At 48.4% G+C, this 21,527-nt stretch overlaps 1 protein-coding gene, 1 long non-coding RNA gene and 2 pseudogenes across 2 annotated transcripts; 1 reads left to right on the top strand and 3 right to left on the bottom strand.

Moving 5' to 3' along the window:
• Positions 1 to 2,275: 2,275 nt before the first annotated feature.
• Positions 2,276 to 3,539, bottom strand: LOC112903057. Its single transcript, XR_003230718.1, has 2 exons — positions 3,403 to 3,539; positions 2,276 to 2,587 (listed from the first exon to the last, which is right to left on the bottom strand). It is a non-coding gene; the product is annotated as an uncharacterized LOC112903057 (long non-coding RNA).
• A 2,217-nt stretch (positions 3,540 to 5,756) lies between these two features.
• LOC112903056 lies at positions 5,757 to 8,984 on the bottom strand (annotated as a pseudogene).
• Positions 8,985 to 11,387: 2,403 nt separating this feature from the next.
• On the bottom strand, positions 11,388 to 14,446 carry LOC112903666 (tuliposide A-converting enzyme b1, amyloplastic-like). The gene is made up of 4 exons (XM_025972897.1): positions 14,414 to 14,446; positions 11,932 to 12,116; positions 11,626 to 11,825; positions 11,388 to 11,506 (listed from the first exon to the last, which is right to left on the bottom strand). The coding sequence occupies exons 1-4, from the start codon at positions 14,444 to 14,446 to the stop codon at positions 11,388 to 11,390; spliced, it is 537 nt and encodes a 178-aa protein (XP_025828682.1).
• A 211-nt stretch (positions 14,447 to 14,657) lies between these two features.
• Positions 14,658 to 21,527, top strand: LOC112903665 (annotated as a pseudogene).

Genomic DNA, 21,527 nt, shown 5'->3' with positions numbered 1-21,527 from the left:
ATGCTGGGGTCCCGTGCAGGCGGTGGAGAAGGTGGGCCAACACTAGGATTCCTGTCATCAGGTGGCGTTGGTGATCTTTGCCTTGAGCACCGAGCGGAATCTGTGGCTGCTTGCACCAATCTTATGTCGCGCTTTGGCCACGCAATCCATGTGTGTACGGCATGTTGTAGTTCTGTTTCTTCAGGACTTATAGGGATCGGGAGGCCCAAGTCTTCCCAGCGTTCTTCAGTAATTCGGTCAACAAAGACTCTGGCGAATCCTTCAGGAATTGGCTGGCAATGTATTGTCCTGCCTTCTTCTTGGACTTCCGCATAACCCTCAGCACAAACTTTGAGCTTTTTCCCATAAAGAACCAGAAGCTCACACTGGGTCCTAACGGTAATGTCGTCGATGGGGTCCCTCGTCCTGTCGGCACCCAAAGCAGGGTGCTCTGTGGAAGCAACACTGCTACGACGCTGGGAAGGGGTGCTGAACTCCACATTGGCAGCTGGTTGATCCGAGCGTTGCCCAACTGCTGCCTCAAGTGACATTATCCGGTTTTCTAGGCTACAGATCTTCTCTGCCACTACTGCCTTGCTTCTGCATCGGCTTCGGTAGGTTTCGAGATCTCCGGAAAAGCCATATTTCCACGGAACTACGCCCATGCCTCGGGTCCGTCCAGTGTGTTCCGCATTCCCAAGAGCGTAAGTCAGCTCGTCATTCTCTCTGTTGGGCTGGAAGGTTCCTTCTTCCGTACGCCTCATTGCCTCGTCAAGTCTTTGGGCAGCCTCTCTTAGTACGTCGCTAGTCACAAACATTCCAGTGTCGGGGTTTAGTGTGCCTCCATGAGCATAGAAGTAATACCTTGCTCGTTTGGGCCAACTCAAGGTCTGCGGTACGATTCCTTTTGCAATTAAATTATTTTCCATCTTTTCCCATTTCGGAACAGCAACCTTATAACCTCCAGGCCCAAGTCTATGGAAGTTTGTCTTTTTGCTAGCATTCATTTTGCCTTGAATCGAGGCTGCCATGCTGTCAGCACTGCGCTTGTAATTCACGAATTTATTCCACCACTCTCGTTGCTTCTTCCAGACTTTATCAAAATCTGGTGTGAGGCCCTTGTTCACAAAGTTTGCCACCAACTTTTTCTTGAACGGGGCGAACTGAATTGCCATCTTCTTAAATGCCCATCCCTTTACTTTGTCAGCTTTGCCTGAGGGAAAGTTGAAGTGCAACGACACCTCTTTCCATAACAAATCTTTCTCTGAATCTGGCACGATATCTTCAGGTCGATCAGAGACTTTATTTCTCTTCCAGAGCTTGTACTTTATGGGGACGTTCTCCCTAACAAGATATCCCAATTGATTTACAAAGGTCGTCTTAATTTGACCAGGGGCTAGTGGCTCGCCGGTTGCTTCGTTGATCTCCGTGATGGTCGTACATCCTACCATCTTCCTCTTGGAGCCACGTTTCCGTTTAGGCCTCGTCGATCCTGATGCCTGAAAGAATCGCAAATTTATCAAGCGGGTTGCTAGCAACTAGTGTACGTCACGGCAGGTATTGACAAAACGTTTATCCTGATGCCTGGAAGAATCACTAAATTTCATACCTCAGCTTCCTCGACATTTTCTTCTTCCTCCCCACTAATATCTTGCTCCTGGTCGCCAGGATAATGCAAGTTTAAAAATTGGCTGCCATCGTTCTCGTCCTCATGAAACTCTGGAGCTATGTGCCCAGTACTACCACAAATGAGCTCGTGCATTAACTCGTCTTGGTTGTCCGTAGGATCCATTTCCACTACCCGAAACAAGAAAAAAACATTAAGTATTTTCTAGTACTAATAAAATGTATGTATTCATATATCTTTTACAACTGAGTAAACAAAGCAACCATAATCATAAAGAAAACAGTTAATATCTTTTACAACTGAACAAAACAAATTTCTGAATTTATATATACAGAAATGAATTATTTAGTAACAATTAACAGACGCCTCTCCGCGCGAGGTTGACGGCCCGGCCTGCCCCGCCTCCATGCTCGGGCATCCCGTGTGCGAATCGAGGCCAATGCATTGCCGAAAGATCAACAGCACTCACAAAGAACATAAAAAACTCAGGGCAAATCAGCATTGTCGATGCCATACTATGCTGACTGATCACTGGAACAGAAAAGCAAATCACAGACTATCATTGCAAGTTCTCAACTTATTGTTACAGGTTTGGGCATATTTTGTGCCCAAAAGTTTAGTCTTTGATTGCCCACATATTGCAAGATTCTTGGATGGAAAACATGTGAATTAGGATGCACACATGAACAAAAGTCATGCGCAAATTATTGAAATTGACCTACATATATGGAGCACATATGAACAAAAGTCATGCCCACATCTTTTATGACAGATCAAACCATACAGACTATATAGGAGCAAAGGCCCTGAAACATCAATCATCTTCCATGACTGGAACTAGTAACACAATTCTATTAGCACTACATATATGGAGCACATGCCTTGAATTGATGAGCGCCCGGGTTCCATCAGAATTCTGCTATTCACCACCTCGAGGCTTGGGGAGGCTGGTCAGAATATTCTTGAAGGTGTGCTCAGTTGCTGAAAGCGAAGTAAAGAAGCATGATTATAGTGCATTATTGAAGGTGCATTTCTCTAGACTGCATTTGTCTTAATGCACTTAAGAGTAAAGTGAGATACAGTATGTATAAAGACAGATTTAAAGTCAACTGAATGCGTCATCAAGTTGCTCATATGCATTGCTGGCCCAACAACTGCAGCATTGGTGTTTGGTTCTGTGGATTGTCTCTGCAGTTTACTTTTACACAGTAAGAAACCAAAAGACACCATTCACTAACAGGTACATCTTGATTCAAATGAAATGGAGAATGCATAGGCAAACAAGGTACATAGCTGACAACTGATCTTGCAGTTCACAAGTAATGCAACAAAATGCAAAAGAGAACAGGGTCATCGATCATAATCCTTCTAGCTCCAACAGTATATGGACTTGGAAAGAATAAAGTATTTAAGTTATGAAAGTACAGCATGTGGAGTAGGAAACCTAGGTATCATTGTAATAGCAGCTAAAGTGTGCCTTCTACACAATGAGCGAACATACATCAGCAATATGATCTAGTTTTTTCGACATCTAACGGTCTAAGCTAGAGAAGGAAGCTCAATTGGGTATCTTCTTGTACTAACTGTTTTCAAGTGCCAAGGGCATAATGATCGACCATAAACTGCATGAACAGAAGTTATCTAGCATGATTACATTTGACTCTGACAGCTGCAGCATTTTATTTGAGGTAATGTAGTACCAATTTATTCTAAAGGGTAGACTCCGTAGATTGAAAATCATACTTTTACAAATCAGGAGAAAGAAATTATTATTCTCAAGAGAAGAAACTGCTTACTTGAGGAATTGCATCCAGTGATTCACGATGAACCTCTAGATTATTGTCTGCAAACATTTGAAACAACAGTAAGAGATCCACATGAAACATCGAGGTGCAGGTTAAATGGAACCCTTTTTGCACTAACTCATACGATCATAACTTCATAGCTACATCAAAATTTATAACAGGGATACAAATGTGAGAGCTACTGAGAAGACTAATCACCTACAGGCTACAACGGAGAACAAAAATAAGGACGGCTTCATATATAAATTTTTGGGAAGAGTTTTTGGGACAGCTCACACACTTGCACGCACACACACTACTTAAGTTGCAGTGTTGGCAATCTTGCTATGTCTAATTTTCTGCAATATCAATTGAACTAGAGATAGCAAGTTCACTAGTTACAAATGAGGTTCACTAGTTCATGGTAAGAGCTTTCATGTTTGTATTTATTAGGGACAGAAATCCTTTATAAGTCACCCTTTCACGGTAGTAACTGATAGGGACAGAAATCACTATGACACCAAATATTGAACTAAAGCTAGAATTATCAGTGATAGTAACTGATAGGGATAGAAAGCACTATGACACCAAATATGCTGATGTTTTGTGCAACTTGCAAGTTACACAATGCACCATGCACTCGCGGCTTAATCATGCAAGGATAATGCACAAGACGATCATATGTTAGCGCATATAAATTCATATAAATTCATATAAAGAATGGATACTCTTCTTATTTCCAAAGACCTTTTTCACGCTTGTGTTTGCTGACCACATGACCATTTGCGCCAGAAGATACGCACCATTTACTTGCTCACAATTGTTTCGAACCAATTGTTTTATAATGTAGACATGTACTTGTAGGCATTTCAAAAGAACTGATTTTATTTTTTTAATAAAAGGAACAAGGAATAGTTCATCTTAACATATGAAATTCTTCTTACAGCAATGACACAAGAAAAAGTACCAAATTGCTTAGAATTCAGTTTGTTAGCAAACGATCATATGTTAGCGCTACAACTCTTATATTAGACTTATCCAATAATGACCAAATATATATCATTGTAATATGAAAAAGATGGCTGCTGTACCTTTCCTCACTACTGATGTCTGATGATGAACATTAGATGGTTTGACATTGATGTGATGCTCATAATTGAAAAGGAGTTTTGCAAGAGGACTTGCTGCCCCTGTAGAGGACAAGGTGCTCACCGCGAATCCGTTTTTGCGATCGGAGGGCGAGGAGGAGAGGTCCGGAGGGAGGGGTGGACGGTGGGGGCCGGAGCTTAGGGCGCCGCAGCAATGGCGGGAGAGGACGCCGAGCAGGGGCAGCCGGGCGGCCGGGCTTGCGCGGAACGGGCCGCGCGCGAGGACGACGAGGAGCGCCGCGGCCGGAGCTTCGGGCGGCGGCAGCAATGCCGCGAGGACGCGGAGCAGTGGCGCGAGGACCCCGAGGCGGGGGGGCAGCCGGGCGGCCGGGCTGCGCGGAACGGGCCGCGCGCGAGGACGACGAGGTGCGCGGCGGCCGGAGCTTCGGGCGGCGGCAGCAACGGAAGAGGACGTCGGGGCGGCGGTAAGTTGGGGGCGACGTCGATCTGAATGCGAAGGAGTTAATTTTGTTGGGGGTATGGCTAGGTTAGTGCCGGCTGACTTTACCAGCCGGCACTAACGTGCCCACGTGACGTCAGGGCCACAAGTTAGTGCCGGCTGGTAATACCAGCCGGCACTAACGTGCCGGCACTAACGTGTAGCGCGGGAATTGGCGCGCGGGAACTGGCCACGCCAATTCCCATTTACACCAAATTTGTAGTATTCTTAAGCAAGATCAACATAGCCTTAATAATTAGAATAATATAACAAAAATTTATATCTTGTTTTTAGCTACACAATAATTATAGTAATTATATGTACACAATAATAATAGTAATTGAAGTAAATTAACGAATATGCAACCATTATCAATTATGTGTAGCGTAAAGGGTTTATATGTGTATATGTTTCTGTTATTGATAATAAATCGAAAACATTTCATTTTGATCCATGCAAAATTTTTCAAAAAACTTTTCAATACTACCCTATACAATGATGTAATCAATTCGCATATTACTTGATTATTTGTTTGTAATTTAATGTTTCAATGCTTCTAGTAATGCAAAATTAGTGAATGTAAATAATATTTATACCATGCAAAAATATAATATTATCTGAAGATGATATTATATCATAATTGGAGAAATAGTATCAAGAATTGAGATAAATACGATGCGGTGCGTTACATTACATCACTGATTGAGAGAATTCAATACATAATTTATATAAAACTACTACTCATTATCATTATCTACTGGAACATTGATAATCTTCCTTTTGACGAAAGTGCCTTGAGCGTGATCACAGCGTAAGTAAGGTGTGTCCTCTTTGGATAAGAGGATGCTAGGGTCAACGTCAACTGAGAATGGTGGAAGGTCATCAATCTGGTCATAATCTTCCGAATTGTCCGAAATATCCTCAACTCCAACAACTTTTCTTTTTCCAGGAAGAACTATGTGCCGTTTCGGCTCATTTCCAGCCTTGTCTGCTTCAGACGTCTTATCTGACTTCTTCTTCGGTTTGCTCGACATGTCGTTCACATAGAACACTTGTGTCACATCCTTGGCTAGAACAAATGGTTCATCTTTATATCCAATCTTTTTAAAGTCAACTATGGTCAACCCATACCGGTCCTTCGTTACGCCTCCTCCAGCCACCCATTCGCAACGAAATAAAGGGACAACTATCGGTCCATATTCAAGTTCCCATATCTCCTCTATGACACCATAGTAGTTGTTCTTTTCTCCATTACTGTTTACTATACACATACGGACACCACTGTTTTGGTTGGTGCTTTTTTTGTCTTGAGCTCTCGTATAAAATGTATACCCATTGATTTCATACCCTTGGTATTGCTGGACAGTGATTGATGGTCCCCTAGCCAGCCATTGAAGTTCTTGATCAACTGTGTTGTTGCCCAATAATTTTCGTCTAAACCAGCCGTCAAAAGTTTTTATATGTTGGCGTGTAATCCAAGAAAGATTCTTTTGTGGATTTTCAGACTGTATAATATTCATGTGCTCATCAATATATGGAGCCACCTTGGATGAATTCTGAAGAACCGTGAAGTTTGCTTGGCTGAATTCACTACAAGGGATGTGCACATTACATTTCTTTCCTAGTGTGCCTTTTCCCTTTAGTCGCCCCTCATGGTGTGACACGGGGAGCCCAATCGGATTGAGATCAGGAAGATAGTCAACGCAAAACTCAATGACCTCCTCGGTTCCATAGCCCTTAGCAATGCATCCTTCTGGACGAGAACGTTTACGCACATACTTCTTCAATACTGCCATGAACCTCTCGAAAGGGAACATATTGTGTAGAAAAACAGGACCCAGAATAGTTATTTCTGTCACAATATGAACTAGAAGGTGTGTCATAATATTGAAGAAGGAAGGTGGGAAGACCATCTCAAAGCTGACAAGACATTCGACAATGTCTTTCTGCAGCTTTATTAGATTATTTGGATTAATTGCTTTCTGTGAAATTTTATTCATGAATGCACAAAGCTTTACAACTGCCAATCTCACATTTTCCGGTAGAACACCCCTCAGTATAACCGGAAGTAATTGTGTCATCAAAACGTGGCAGTCATGGGACTTCAAGTTTTGGATTTTCTTCTCTTTCACATTTATTATGCCCTGTATATTTGAGGAGTACCCAGACGGGACCTTGATACTGTTCAAGCAATCGAACATGCTTTCCTTCTCCTCTTTACTCAGATTATAGCTGGCAGGTTTTAAATAGTGGCGTCCTTTGTCTCTCTTCTCGGGTTGCAAGCCTTGTCGCCCGGCTAGCATCCACATGTCGCGCCTTGCTTCCAATGTGTCTTTTGACTTACCATACACTCCCAGAAAGCCTAGTAGGTTGACGCAAAGATTCTTCGACAGATGCATCACATCAATTGCGTTGCGAACCTGTAAGACTTGCCAATAAGGTAGGTTCCACAATATAGATTTCTTCTTCCACATTGGAACATGTCCCTGGTCATCCTTCGGAACAGGTTGGCTACCGGGACCCTTTCCAAATACTACCTTCACATCCTTGATCATCGAGAACACACGCTTTCCATTACGGAACAGAGGCTTACGACGAGTTTCGGGCTCTCCTTTGAAATGCTTCCCTTCGGTTCTTAGGGGGTGATCGGTAGGAAGGAATCGGCGATGGCCCATGTATACGCACTTCTTACAGTGTTTCAAATAAATGCTATCGGTTTCATCATAACAGTGGGTGCAGGCCATGTATCCCATGTTCGACTGTCCCGAAAGTTTTGCAAGTGCAGGCCAATCATTGATGCATACAAAAAGCAAAGCTCGGAGGTTGAAAGACTCCTGTTTATACTCATCCTACACATGTACACCTTCTTCTTTCCAGAGCAGTAAGAGATCATCCATCAAGGGTTGCAGGAACACATCAATATCGTTGCCAGGTTCTTTTGGCCCTTCTATAAGCACCGGCATCATGATGAACTTACGCTTCAGGCATAACCAAGGAGGAAGGTTGAACATACATAGGGTCACGGGCCATGTACTATGAGCGCTGCCAAACTCACCGTACGGATTCATTCCATCCGCACTTAGAGCAAATCTTATATTCCTTGGGTCGTTGTCAAATTGAGGATACTCTCGGTTAAGGTTTCTCCACTGGGACCCATCTGCTGGGTGTCTGATCATGTGATCCTCCTTACGGTCTTCTTTGTGCCACCGTATCAACTTAGCGTTGTCCTTGTTTTTGAAAAAGCGCTTCAGACGTGGTATTATAGGGAAGTACCACACCAACTTTGCGGGAACTCTCTTCTTTACCGGCTCCCCATCAACATCACCTGGATCATCTCGCCTGATCTTATACCGCAATGCGCTACGAACAGGACAAGCTTCCAAGTTCTCGTATTCGCCGCGATACAGGATGCAGTCGTTAAGACATGCGTGAATCTTCTGCACGTCCAATCCAAGAGGGCAAACCATCTTTTTAGCTTCGTATATTGTTGACGGCAGTTCATTACCCTCAGGAAGCATGTTCTTTACAATCTTTAATAGCTCACCAAATCCCTTATCGGTGACACCATTAGTTGCCTTCCATTTCAGCATCTCTAGCATGGTACCCAACTTCTTCTGCTCCGGTTTGCAATTAGGGAACAATGGCCTTTTGTGATCCTCCAACATCTTCTCAAACTTTAATGCCTCCTTCACACTGTCACTCTCTTTCTGTGCATCAAGCAACGCCTGACCTAGCTCGTCAGGTGGCTCCTCTTGTGCAACATTTGCTTCACCCTCGTCCATTGGTTCATCTTGAAAGCCACCTGCTTCATGAACCCATGCCCAATCTGGAAGATTGTTATCACCATCGTCATCTTCTTCATTATCTTCCATCGTAACTCCAACTTCACCGTGCTTAGTCCAAAGGCTATAGTTACTCATGAAACCATTCAAGGCCAGGTGATTCCATAGAGTTTCTCTTTTCCGGAATTCCTTTTTATTTTCGCAAACACTGCATGGACAACACATTAAACTCTTTGGCGACCTATTTGCCATTGCTGCCTTGAGAAAAGAATCTAAACCCTGAATCCACGCCGAGGTGCTCCGGCTTCCGTGCATCCATTGCCGGTCCATCTGTACAAATTAAAAAAAATCATGCTCATCTGTACTATGAATTTAGAAAAGTCTAAACGACTGATAATTTGAAACGGAACGGAGGGAGTAGCTTTGAGAGTGAAACTGTGAGAAACTGTATCGAAAAGTCAAGAATGAAGTAAACATCATGTTCTTAGTCATGCTTTTACTGCAATGACGCTGAAAGATTGACAGGGGGTAGTACAAAGATAGAATACCAATGGATCAAGGAAGACAGTTCATTTATTAGGAGACAATATAAATTGAGAGGCTTATCTATCAGAAGTTCAGAACATCACTGGTTAAAAGAAATTTCAAATGCAAATGGATAAGATCTTAAGAGCATAAGAAGAAAACATCAAAATTTTGTTTTTTTGATACAGTCGCTATCAATGCTACAAAGTATACCTGGAGTAGAACTGAAAACTCCCTGAAGAAGATGATACTAGCAATAGCTGCACAGGCCACAAGTCAAACATCATCAAATTACTAGCTAGAAGCTTAAAACTTTTATGGCTTATGAGAATTTGAGTGACAATTTGGTAAGTAAATCTGTACTGAGATATAGCCAAAATCATGATGAATAGTTAACCATCAAAAACATAACATCGTACAATAATTTCAGAGCATATTTTATTTCAAAAGGTTGAACACTCAGATGCTATGTACCTGACCAATAGTTAATAATTTTGTATTGTGGCATCCAAATAGATCAATAAAGAAATCTCATCCGAACTCAAGGTACCCAGATATCAACAATGTTTTTTTTGTTAACAGTAAAGGAAATGTGGTAGTATAAACTTTAATCCAGTTCAAACCACGATACTAAGGTTAGATATCAAATGGTAGAATGGTAGGTCTGTTTGTACAACAAACAAGAGTAATTCCTAAATCCAACTTGCACAGGAAACTGGAAGTACAAAGTTTTCAAATTTATCAATGTTATGCTTTACCAATATTCTCATTACTACTAAATTAACCTAAAATATTCTTATTTTTCCTCAACCTTAAAATGGGGTAATTGAAATTCATGTAGTACCTAGATTGCCATGTAGTACCTAGATTCCTTACGCTAAAAGTCCAAATGGAATCCTTTACTTGACTAAGCATAACAAAAGGTAACTTTTGGTTATTTCCATTTCTTTGGATGTTGATCAGGCATGCTGTTTGGACATCTCTGGTTTTATAGTGACACATCTCTGCTTCGAAATATATATGAAATTCACGAGCTAGTGTTAACATGATGCGGTTGCCTTATAAAGTGTTGTTTTATTTATCGGACTAAATGACTATTGTCACGAGTTGCAGCTTTATTAGTTCTTGTTCATTTCAGTATTAAGAGCAATTTTGTGTCCCGTGAATTCTTGCTATCAGATACTGGCTGACTACCTGTGTTAAGCATTAGCATTGTTCTATATGTAATTATGTACTGATTGGACACAGTGATCATCGCATGTGTTATGCATTATTCTTCCCTAAAGTTTTGTTCTGAGTATTCATATTCGGTTGTGGAATAAAATCTGCTACTGAAGTTAATAAATCATATAGCACACATTAATTTCAATCTGATAGGTACTCCACCTTGGCACCTTTTATTCAGAGCCATGGTGCCACAAAAATTTTCCTTATATTCACTCTAACTCATTAACCCAGGGTTAAAGCTGTGATAACTACCGGGGACAAGTCCTTCCAATGTTTGTTTCTAACAAACTGAAATCCAAATTTATCAATTTCTTTGCTGTGCGTATGGCTGTGATACATCTGGTGAATATTGACAACCACATGAAGTTTATCACTATTTTCTTTATCTAGAAAGCATGAAACAAAGAATAAACACCGTGAAAGAAGAGTGGAAGAAGATACTAACCTTTGGTGCACTTGGATGGGTGAAATCCTCACAAATTTGGGGGAAAATGGGCAGCACCTCCCCTGTAACACGCCATGGGAGTGAGAAGAGCTCGGTTGAAGGCCGGGGAAGAAGGAGTGCCAAGCTGGGTTTGGAGTGGCCGGTATATACGGGGCAAGTTAGTGCCGGCTAGTGGCTTTAGCCGGCACTAAATGTGTACGTTTAGTGCCGGCTAGAGCAGATAGCCGGCACTAACTTGTAATTGACCACGTTAGTGCCAGCTAGATATGCCGACCGGCACTAACGTGCGTTTTGGCAGTTGGGGGGATGGCACGTTAGTGCCGGCTGGTATTTCTAGCCGGCACTAACGTGCCCGCCTGACACTGTTGAGGCACGTTAGTGCCGGCTCGTCCTTGACCGGCACTAACGTGCTGGTACCGATAGACCGTTTTCTAGTAGTGATGGTCCTCCCCCTCCGACTCCACCAGCGTCGCCACGTAGCCGTAGTCGCGGATGCGGGCGAACAGGCGGCACCCGCGTTCCCGCAGGGTGTCCCTCTCCGCCACGGCCACTGGGAAGGCAGCCGCTCGGCTCCCCAGAAGTAGGGCTGCACGATGATCGCCCCCTTGATGCCGATGCCTTCCCGGCTGGCCCGCACCGCCGTGTGGTAGACGATGTTCCCGCCTGTACTGTCGCCGGTGAGGAACGTGCGCGCAGGGTCGGCGTAGTCGGCGAGCCATGGGTCGGCAAGGGACGCCACCCACTGGAGCTCAGACCATGTGTCGTCGTAGGCCGCGAGGATGGGGTGCTCCGGCGCGAGGCAGTACTCCACCGAGACGACGATCGCCCCGGCGCTCGCGACGAGGGAGGTGGCGTAGCGGTGGTACGTCCTGCAGAAGGCGCTCTCCGTGCAGAAAGAGCCGCCGTGGATGTACACGACGATGGGGAGCCTCCTGTCCGACACGGCGGCTCGGGTGGGCAGGAAGGCGTGTAGACACGCCGGTGCCGTGGTCGACGACGACGTCCCTCGTCGCCGCCCCGCGGTTGGCCGTCGGGTTGTCAGACGCAGCCACAAAGGGACTTTTCAGCAACCGCTCGATTCGGCCATCCTTGTACCGTTTTAGGAACGGGGAGAGGTCAAGGTCGACTTCATCGACAACATCCACATAGTACTTGTTTGCCTGTATAGTGGTCTTTTAATTCATTCTAACTGTGTTTGCACTCTTTGTTGTGTTGAAGGCTTGTGGTAGCTGCTTGTGGCCTTGTTGGGCTTTTATAGATACAACATTATTTCATTTCAGTCCGTTAGGTACCATCATATTACAAATTGGATCCATTTTCAAATGCTGATACATTTTAATTTTAGGGAAGAAAAAATATGCTTGCCTCTTGCAGTGCTGGTCTTTTTAATTCTCGTAGCTTTGGCCGGCTGCAAAATTCGACATGCACCTATCCTATATATCATGTAATAATAACGATAGACTATTTGTAAGTTGCATACAGTGACTAATTCAGCCAATAATCTTAAATTGATGGGAAATAACCCTCTCACTTGGAGGCTTTATTTTATATGCAACATACTAGAAGCTAAATTAGTCACTAGAAAAAATTGGGAAATTCACTTATAATAAAGCTAAAGAACTTACAATCTAATGTAATAATTCTAGCCATTTGTTTGACCTCCATAACTTGATGCATTCTAAAATAAAGTAGCTTATGCTTTCTTTCATGGTGAAGGATATATGTGCTATGTGATTTTTCCTGCAAAAAAGTATAAGCTTTCCAAGGTATTATATCAGAAAAATTTAGAATATAGTGCTTTATAACTTTATTTCATCTTGTTGAAAATCATAATTGGATTTTCGGCTCCTTTACTTAAGCATTTTCATTTGGATGGCTGAACCCTGATGCACCAACAAGAAGCAGTGAAACTATTGTTTCAATTCTGAGAAGTTGAAGTTTGATGTCGTCCATTAACATATCCCTCTTGCAACCCAAGACTCTTACGCTCTTCACTGGTGCATCTTTTTCTATTTTCAAGATAGGAATTTCGGTAGTGAGCACATATCATGTATGATGTCTTTCAGTATCGCAATGGATACATAGTGCAGTGGTTCTTGTGTTTCATACTAGAGCAAAAATTATTTTTATAGGCGGGTCATAACGTGTTTCCACATAGGTTAGGCCGGCCGGTCTCTGGAAATTGGCGTTTATTTCCCCATATGCAAAATAAGTTGTATGTGGAAATCCATTTCTATTGATGGTTCGTTCGCTTAAGAATATTCCACCTGTTGAAATGCCTATATCATTTGTAGAAATAGATCTATATATTATAATCCTTCCATAAAGAGGGAGTTTTTTAGATACAAATTCTACCCAAGGATAGCCACCCCTTTCCTCTTATGATGGCCCCGCCGAACATGGGAAGTTTCCAAAGTTTTGCAGGAGAAACAGCTAAAGGAAAACGAATTCACTTCTTTACGTACAACCTCTTTTATTTTTGATAACGAGTTTTCCTATGCTTTTATTGAAAGCAATAGTTCACAGTGCATCATCTTTGGGGACAAAATTTTCATAAGAACTGTTTTTTCTTTTCTGAGGATCACCGGGGTGGGCGGGGGAGAGCATCCCTCACCTGAATTTTGATTAATGGGCTTCTTGCAAGCCAAAAGATTGCAACTTGGATCTTCAGCAAGGTTAGGAAAAACTAGGGTGGCCTAAAAACTTCTATATAGCGATTACATATTAGCTAGAAAAGACCGAGCACCAGGCGTAACGAGTTGCACGCAGTGGCGGAGGGCCCAGTGTGGCGAGATGTGGCACTCGCCATACCTCGGTCCGCACGCCGCCGCCCGCACGCCGCTCGCCCGCCGGCGCCGCCGCCCGCCGCCCGCAGGCCGCAGCCCCGCCCCCGCCCGCCCACCGCCCGCAGCCCCGCGCGTCGCCGGCCGCCGTCCGCAGCCCCGCGCCCCCGCCCGCCCGCCGCCTGCAGGCCCTGCCCCCGCCTGCCCACCTCCCGCCGCCCCGCGCGCCGCCGCCCGCCTGCCGCCCGCAGGCCCCGCCCCCGCCCGCCCGCCGCCCGCAGGCCCCGCCCCCGCCCGCCCGCCGCCCGCCACACCTAAAATTTTGAGCGTCCTCCGCCACTGGTTGCACGTGCATGGTCTCATTGCACAATTGTTGCATGCATGTGTACGTGGAGGGGACAAAGTTGGCCGGATGCATGCACTTCTCTCCATACAAGGTAACAACACTTTGACAAGCTCCTATACGTGACAAAGTTCCGCACCTAACAAAGGACAAGACTTGATGAATTAGTGCAGGTGCTAGTGTCATCATCATTGAGGTACACCAACGGACGGAGCACCAGGCCAGAAAGCAAGAAGCAAGCAAGCTGCCTTCTCCAATCCTTGAATGTTCATGGGTAGGGAGATGAAGAAAAAGCTTGCAGGGAACCTGTTCATACACTGGACATATATACCCGAACGTCGTACAGTGCATCCTCATGATGCATGTGGGTGACTATGCATGGAACGAAATGATCAACAGAGACCGTGAATGAAAGGACCAGCTGTTTGCGTGTAACTCCCGAGTCCTGGCAATACATATAGTCCACGGTCCATCTCCACTTATGCTCACCTAGCTATATGCTCATCACATCTCCCCTGGTATCCTTGCCTTCTACAACTAGCTAGTCAACTACTATACTCCCCTAGTTAGAGATGATGGCAAGCACACTAGCCACGGTACGTGAGATCCGGCGCACGCAGCGTGCTGATGGCCCAGCAGCCGTGCTCGGTATTGGCACCGCAAATCCAACAAACTACGTGTTTCAGGAGGAGTTCCCCGACTACTATTTTCGTGTCACAAAGAAGGACCACCTCACCGACCTTAAAGATACGTTCAAGATACATAAACGTTCAAGAAACTATGTATGTAAGCATGTCAATACTGATTGTTATTACTGTCTTCTTTTCCAAATTGCAGGTCATTTTACTTCTACCATAAGTTAAATTTCTTTAGCGATCATAAAATTATTAGAAAAATATATTAACATATATAACATCAAACCAGTGGCGGAGCCACCAGTATTGCGAGCCGTGACGGCAGCCATACGCGCTATCTAGCCACAGTTAGTGCTTGTAAAATATATTTATCCAATCTTCACTTGCTAATGCTTGATATTTTCATATAATTGCGACTCACAAGTTTATTTGATGACAATGTCTATGTTTTATTGCATTGTAACCTCTTGTCACATGTATGTGTTGTTTTAATCAAATTAGTAATAGTAGATTCGCCATAGGTAGATTTTGATTCTGGCTCCGCCATTGCATCAAACTAGTCTCAGTAAAGCCACCACAAGATATCTGAATACATCAAGTGATACCGTAGATGTTAATAAGTTTTTTTCCATGAAATTGATCAAAATTTGCAGAGTTTGATAGAACACCCGGAAAATTTGCAAAATTGATCAAGTCATACATTAATTACGATCATCCTTCCAATAATTGAGCTAATAATTAGGCGGATCACGGGGCTGGAGAAACGTTTCTTTCACCACACGGAGCAACTGCTCAACTCCCACCCGGCCTTGCTTCACGGGACGCCCTCGGCCCTGGACGCGCGGCTCGACGTCGTCGCCAAGGCTGCTCCAAAGCTCGCCGCGTCGGCCGCCGCCAAGGCCATCGCGAGGTGGGGCCGCCCGGCCACCGACATCACCCACCTCGTCGTCGTCAGCACCAACGCCGAAGCCCGCTCCCCAGGCGCGGACCTTGGGCTGGCCACGCTCCTCGGCCTGCGCCACGACGTCCGCCGCACCGTGCTCCAGCTCAACGGCTGCTCGGCCGGCTGCGCCGCCCTGCGCCTGACCAAGGACCTCGCCGAGAACAACCGCGGCGCGCGCGTGCTCGTGGCCTGCGTCGAGCTTACCATCACCTGTTTTGAATAAGTCCTAAAGATAGAAGGTAGGAATTAGTGCTAAACTCACGGCATGGCTCAGGTTGTTGGGATGGCAGCAATCACTCACGATCATGCCGTGATTAGCACAGTCATTTGTAACCATATATTACTGCATGTACTTCGTTTATATAGAAGAGCAGAACCACCAGAAAAGCTGCCGCTTTGCAGCACCAAGACTTTCTTGTGTCCACCTGTGTACGTGTGTGTTCGTTGTTCTCTCGTCGAGGCCGGATTTCTGTCAACTGGCATCAGAGCCGAGCTCCGCCGTAGTCATGGCACCGCCGTCGCCTTCCAAGAAGTTGCAGACCGGTGATGACTCCGGCGAGAAGAAGGTCCTGCCGTCGCGTTCGCCGCCACGTCGCCGTGGTCGCTCAAGCAGCCGCCGCTCGCGCAACCGGGACTCCGGATCGCGTGTCATCGAGCGCGTCATCGAGCGGCCGTCCGCGAACGTCGCGTGGCCGATGCTGACCCGGACTAACTATCCGGAATGGGCCCTGGTCATGGAGGTGAACTTCCAGACCCTCCGCGTCTGGGACGTCGTCCACGACGGCATCTCCGACGACCCCGACGAAGTCGAGTACCACGACGACCGTCAGGAGATGGCGGGTCTTCTGCGCTCGGTCCCCTCCGAGATGTGGAGCACCCTCGCCCGCAAGCGGACCGTGAAGGAGGCGTGGAACGCGGTCAAGATACTGCGGATCGGGGACGATCGCGCGCGCGACGCCAGCGCGCAGTAACTCCGCCACGAATTCGGTATGCTCACCTTCAAGGAGGGCGAGAGCGTCACTGAGTTCGGGATCCGCATCACGACGCTCGCCACCAATCTCCGCATCCTCGGGGACAACATCTTGGACGCCGAGGTAGTGAAGAAGATGTTGCAGGTAGTCCCGGAGCGCCTGTCCCAGGCCGCGGTCTCCCTCGAGATGTTTCTCGATCTGAACAAGGTGTCGATCGAGGAGGTCGTCGGACGGCTGCGCGTGTTCGAGGAACGCTCCAAGCCCAAGGCGGTCACGGACGCCATGGGGCGCCTGATGCTCTGCGAGGAGGACTGGGAGGCACGCCGCAAAGCTCGCCGTGAGCAGGAGAGCTCAGGGAGCGGATCTGGGTCCGGCGACCGCGGCAAGCGCCGTGGACGCGGACGCGGACGAGGCAGCGGGGGATCCTTGACACGCAATGGCCGTGATGGCCAAAACACGGCGGCCGGGCACGCTGGCGGCGGCAGGCCGCCCCCGGGCGATCGCTGCAACAACTGTGGCAAGACTGGTCATTGGGCCAAGGATTGCCGCGGGAAGAAGAAGGGCGAGGCTCATGTCGCGCAGGTCGAGGAGGATGAGCATGCGCTCATGTACATCGCCGCCGACACCGAGGTAACAACGCCGGATATGTTGTGTTCTCACAGGTCACCGCCGCGCCTCGACGAGCCGCCGGTTCATGTCCACCTCGACGAACCGAAGGTGCTCCTCCACCTCAGCCAGGAGGAGGAGACTGCGGTGTCTCGCCGCTGGGTGTTGGACACCGGGGCGACGAACCACATGACGGGAACACGCTCCGTCTTCGCCGAGCTGAACAGCGGCGTCACCGGCTCCGTCAAGTTCGGTGATGGCTCGGTGGTGGACATCCAAGGCAAGGGAACCATCCTCTTCGCACTCAAATCCGGTGAACACCGCCGGCTGGATGGAGTCTACTACATCCCCCGCCTCACCACCAGCATCATCAGCCTCGGGCAGATGGATGAGGACGGGTACAAGGTGGACATCGAATCAGGAATTCTGCGCCTCTTCGACCTGCAGCGTAACTTGCTGGCTAAGGTGTATCGATCACCCAGCCGGCTCTACCTCCTCGACATGAACATCGCTGCCCCGGTATGCCTCACAGCACGGGTCGGCGACATGGCGTGGCGCTGGCACGAGCGTTACGGCCACCTGAACTTCCAGGCGCTGCGCAAGCTCGGGCGCGAGGAGATGGTCCGTGGCCTCCCCTCCATTGACCAGGTCGATCAGATGTGCGAAGACTGCATCCTAGCGAAGCAGAAACGTGCGCCATTTCCACAAGCTGCCAAGTACAGAGCTCAGGAGGAGCTCGAACTTGTCCACGGTGACTTATGCGGCCCGATCTCTCCATCGACGCCCACCGGGAACGTCTACTTCCTGCTGTTAGTGGATGACATGAGTCGGTTCATGTGGCTCACCCTGCTGCGCTCAAAGGCGGACGCCCCGGCGGCGATCATGGCGTTCCAAGCTCGCGTCGAGCGCGAGTGCGGCAAGAAACTGAAAGTGCTGCGCACTGATAATGGTGGTGAGTTTACCTCAGTTGAGTTCGGTGAACACTGTGCAGGTGAAGGAATCCAGCGTCATTTCTCGGCGCCGTACACACCGCAGCAAAACGGCGTCGTTGAACGCCGGAACCAAATGGTCGTGTCGACGGCCAGAAGCATCCTCCGCGCCCGTGGGATGCCAAATCACTTCTGGGGAGAGGCGGTTCACACCGCAGTGTTTCTGCTGAACAGGGCGCCGACAGCCGCGCTCAAAGGAAGGACCCCGTACCAGGCGTGGTACGGGAAGAAGCCGACGGTGCACTTCTTGAAGGTGTTTGGGTGCGTGGCGTATGTCAAGCGCCTGCGTCCACACCTCAGCAAGCTGGAAGACCGAGGCCAGAAGGTGGTCTTCATCGGCTACCAGGGCGGTTCGAAAGCATATCGCTTCTACGACCCCATCACCAAGCGCGTACACATCTCCCGCGACGCCATCTTCGACGAAAGCGCGCGGTGGGACTGGGGAGACAGCGCACCTGCTGTCGATGAGGACTCCTTCACCGTAGCAGACGACTACGAGCTGCGCCGTCCTCGCGTCGTAACGCCGGCCCAGGAGCTGGCGTCCCCAGAACGGGGCACACCAGGGTCCACTCCACCGCCTACGGAGCGTTCGCCATCACCTGCTGGATCAAGCCAGCTTGCAACACCGCCACCGGCAGGGACTCAGATCGAGTTCGCGACGCCGCTCTCCACCGACCCGAGCTTCGACGCCGATGATGTGGGGGAGCTCCGGTACCGGAGGCTGGACAACATCCACAGCGTAGGTGCAGCACCCGGGCTGGCGCATCATGACGTCGAAGAGGAGGCTGAGTTGCATGCCGTAAGCGTGGAGGAGCCCAGGACCTTGAAGGAGGCCGACGGTAACCCAAATTGGGTTGCCGCGATGGAGGAGGAGCTAACGTCGATCCGTGACAACAAAACATGGTCGCTGGCCGAGCTCCCGCGTGGTCACCGAGCCATAGGCCTCAAATGGGTATACAAAGTGAAGCGTGATGAGAAGGGTATCGTCGTCAAGCACAAGGCTCGCCTCGTCGCAAAAGGCTACGTGCAGCAGCCTGGCATCGACTTCGACGAGGTCTTCGCACCAGTCGCTCGACTCGAGTCCGTGCGACTGCTTCTCGCCATCGCTGCACACTACGGCTGGGGCGTTCACCATATGGACGTGAAGTCGGCTTTCTTGAACGGTGAACTCCAGGAGGAGGTGTATGTTCAACAGCCCCCGGGGTTCGTCGACGGCCAGAACAAGCACAAGGTACTTCGACTCCATAAGGCGCTGTACGGTTTGCGTCAGGCTCCACGGGCCTGGAACCAGAAGCTGGATGCTTCGCTGATGGGGCTCGGCTTCGCTCGCTGCATCAACGAACATGGGATGTATACCCGTGGAAAAGGAGCCGCGCGCCTGATCGTAGGCGTGTATGTCGACGATCTAATCATTACTGGAGGTGATGCAGGTGCGGTGAGCAAGTTCAAAGTGCAGATGATGAACACGTTCCGCATGAGTGACCTCGGTCTCTTGTCCTACTATCTTGGACTGGAGGTCACGCAAGGCCCTGATGGCATCACGCTCCGGCAGAGTGCCTACGCCACCAGGATTCTCGAGAAGGCGGAGCTGACTGGGTGTAACTCGAGTGCCACGCCCATGGAGATGAAACTGAAGCTGCTAAAGGTTGGTGAAACGCCGAGCGTGGAAGCCACTGAATACCGCAGCTTGATCGGCAGCCTGAGGTATCTGTGCAATTCCAGGCCGGACCTGGCATATGCAGTAGGGTACCTCAGCCGGTTCATGGAAGCACCGCGAGAAGAGCATCTCGTCGCTGTCAAACGCGTCCTCCGCTACGTGGCAGGAACGGTGCAATGGGGCCTGCACTATCATCCAGGAAGGAAGAATGAAGGCACTCCGAAGTTGCTGGGGTACTCCGATAGTGATCTCGCTGGTGACATCAACGATCGGAAGAGCACCAGCGGGCTCATCTTCTTCCTTGCAGGAGGACCGGTTGCATGGCAGTCGGCAAAACAGAAGGTAGTCGCCTTGTCTTCGTGCGAGGCAGAATACATCGCGGCTGCTGGAGCTGCGTGCGAGGCGGTTTGGCTGGCACGATTGCTAGCTGAGCTCGTCGGAGAAGCGACCCTCGCACCCAAGCTCAAAGTGGACAACAAGTCCGCCATCGCTCTGATGAAGAACCCTGTGCACCATGACCGGAGCAAGCACATAGATGTGAAGTTCCATTTCATCCAGGAATGCTGCGACAGGAAGCTGATCGACGTTGAGTTCGTCGGGACTGAACAGCAACTGGGCGACATTCTCACAAAGGCGCTCGGGCGCATTCGCTTCCAGGAGCTCCGTCACAAGATTGGCATTGTAAAGTTAGCATAGCCCTTTGGACTTAGGAGGAGATTGTTTTGAATAAGTCCTAAAGATAGAAGGTAGGAATTAGTGCTAAACTCACGGCATGGCTCAGGTTGTTGGGATGGCAGCAATCACTCACGATCATGCCGTGATTAGCACAGTCATTTGTAACCATATATTACTGCATGTACTTCGTTTATATAGAAGAGCAGAACCACCAGAAAAGCTGCCGCTTTGCAGCACCAAGACTTTCTTGTGTCCACCTGTGTACGTGTGTGTTCGTTGTTCTCTCGTCGAGGCCGGATTTCTGTCATCACCTCCTTCCGTGCCCCACACGAAGGGGATAGCTTCGACACCCTCATCCCCCAGGCGCTGTTCGGCGACGGCGCGGGCGCGGTCGTCGTCGGCGCCGACGCCGTGCACCCCGCCGAGCGCCCGCTCTTCGAGATGGTGTCCGCCTCGCAGGCCCTGATACCTGGGTCGGAACACCTGCTCAACATAAACTCGGAGACGGCGGGATCAACGGCGACGTGTCCGCCAAGCTGCCGAGGTTCGCCGCGCAGAATCTCGAGCGCTGCCTGCTCGATGCGTTTGGGGTGCTCGCCGTTAATGGCGTCGAGTGGAAGTGGAACGACCTCTTCTGGGCAGTCCATCCCGGCAGCCGTGGGATCTTGGACCACATCCACTCGGCTCTCGGGCTGGAGCCCAGGAAGCTGGCGGCGAGCCGAGCTGTGGTGAGAGGCTACGGGAACATGCTCTCGGCGACGGTGATATTTGTGCTCGAGGAGCTGCTCCGGCGAATGGACGAGGAAGGAGATGAGGCTGAGTGGGCGTCATGGTGGGGCTTTGGACCGGGATTCACTGGGGAGTCCATGGTGATGCCCGCTACAAAGTACTAGCTGTGCTGTTGGAAATTCTAGAAATAATTCTTGTATTAAAATTCAGAAATAAATAAAGTGAACATGTTTCTCGTGA

The sequence above is a fragment of the Panicum hallii genome, chromosome 8 (assembly GCF_002211085.1).
Source record: "Panicum hallii strain FIL2 chromosome 8, PHallii_v3.1, whole genome shotgun sequence".
Taxonomy (NCBI): Eukaryota; Viridiplantae; Streptophyta; class Magnoliopsida; order Poales; family Poaceae; genus Panicum; species Panicum hallii.
Note: the sequence above shows the minus strand (reverse complement) of the source record. Positions and strands in the feature narration are given on the sequence as shown.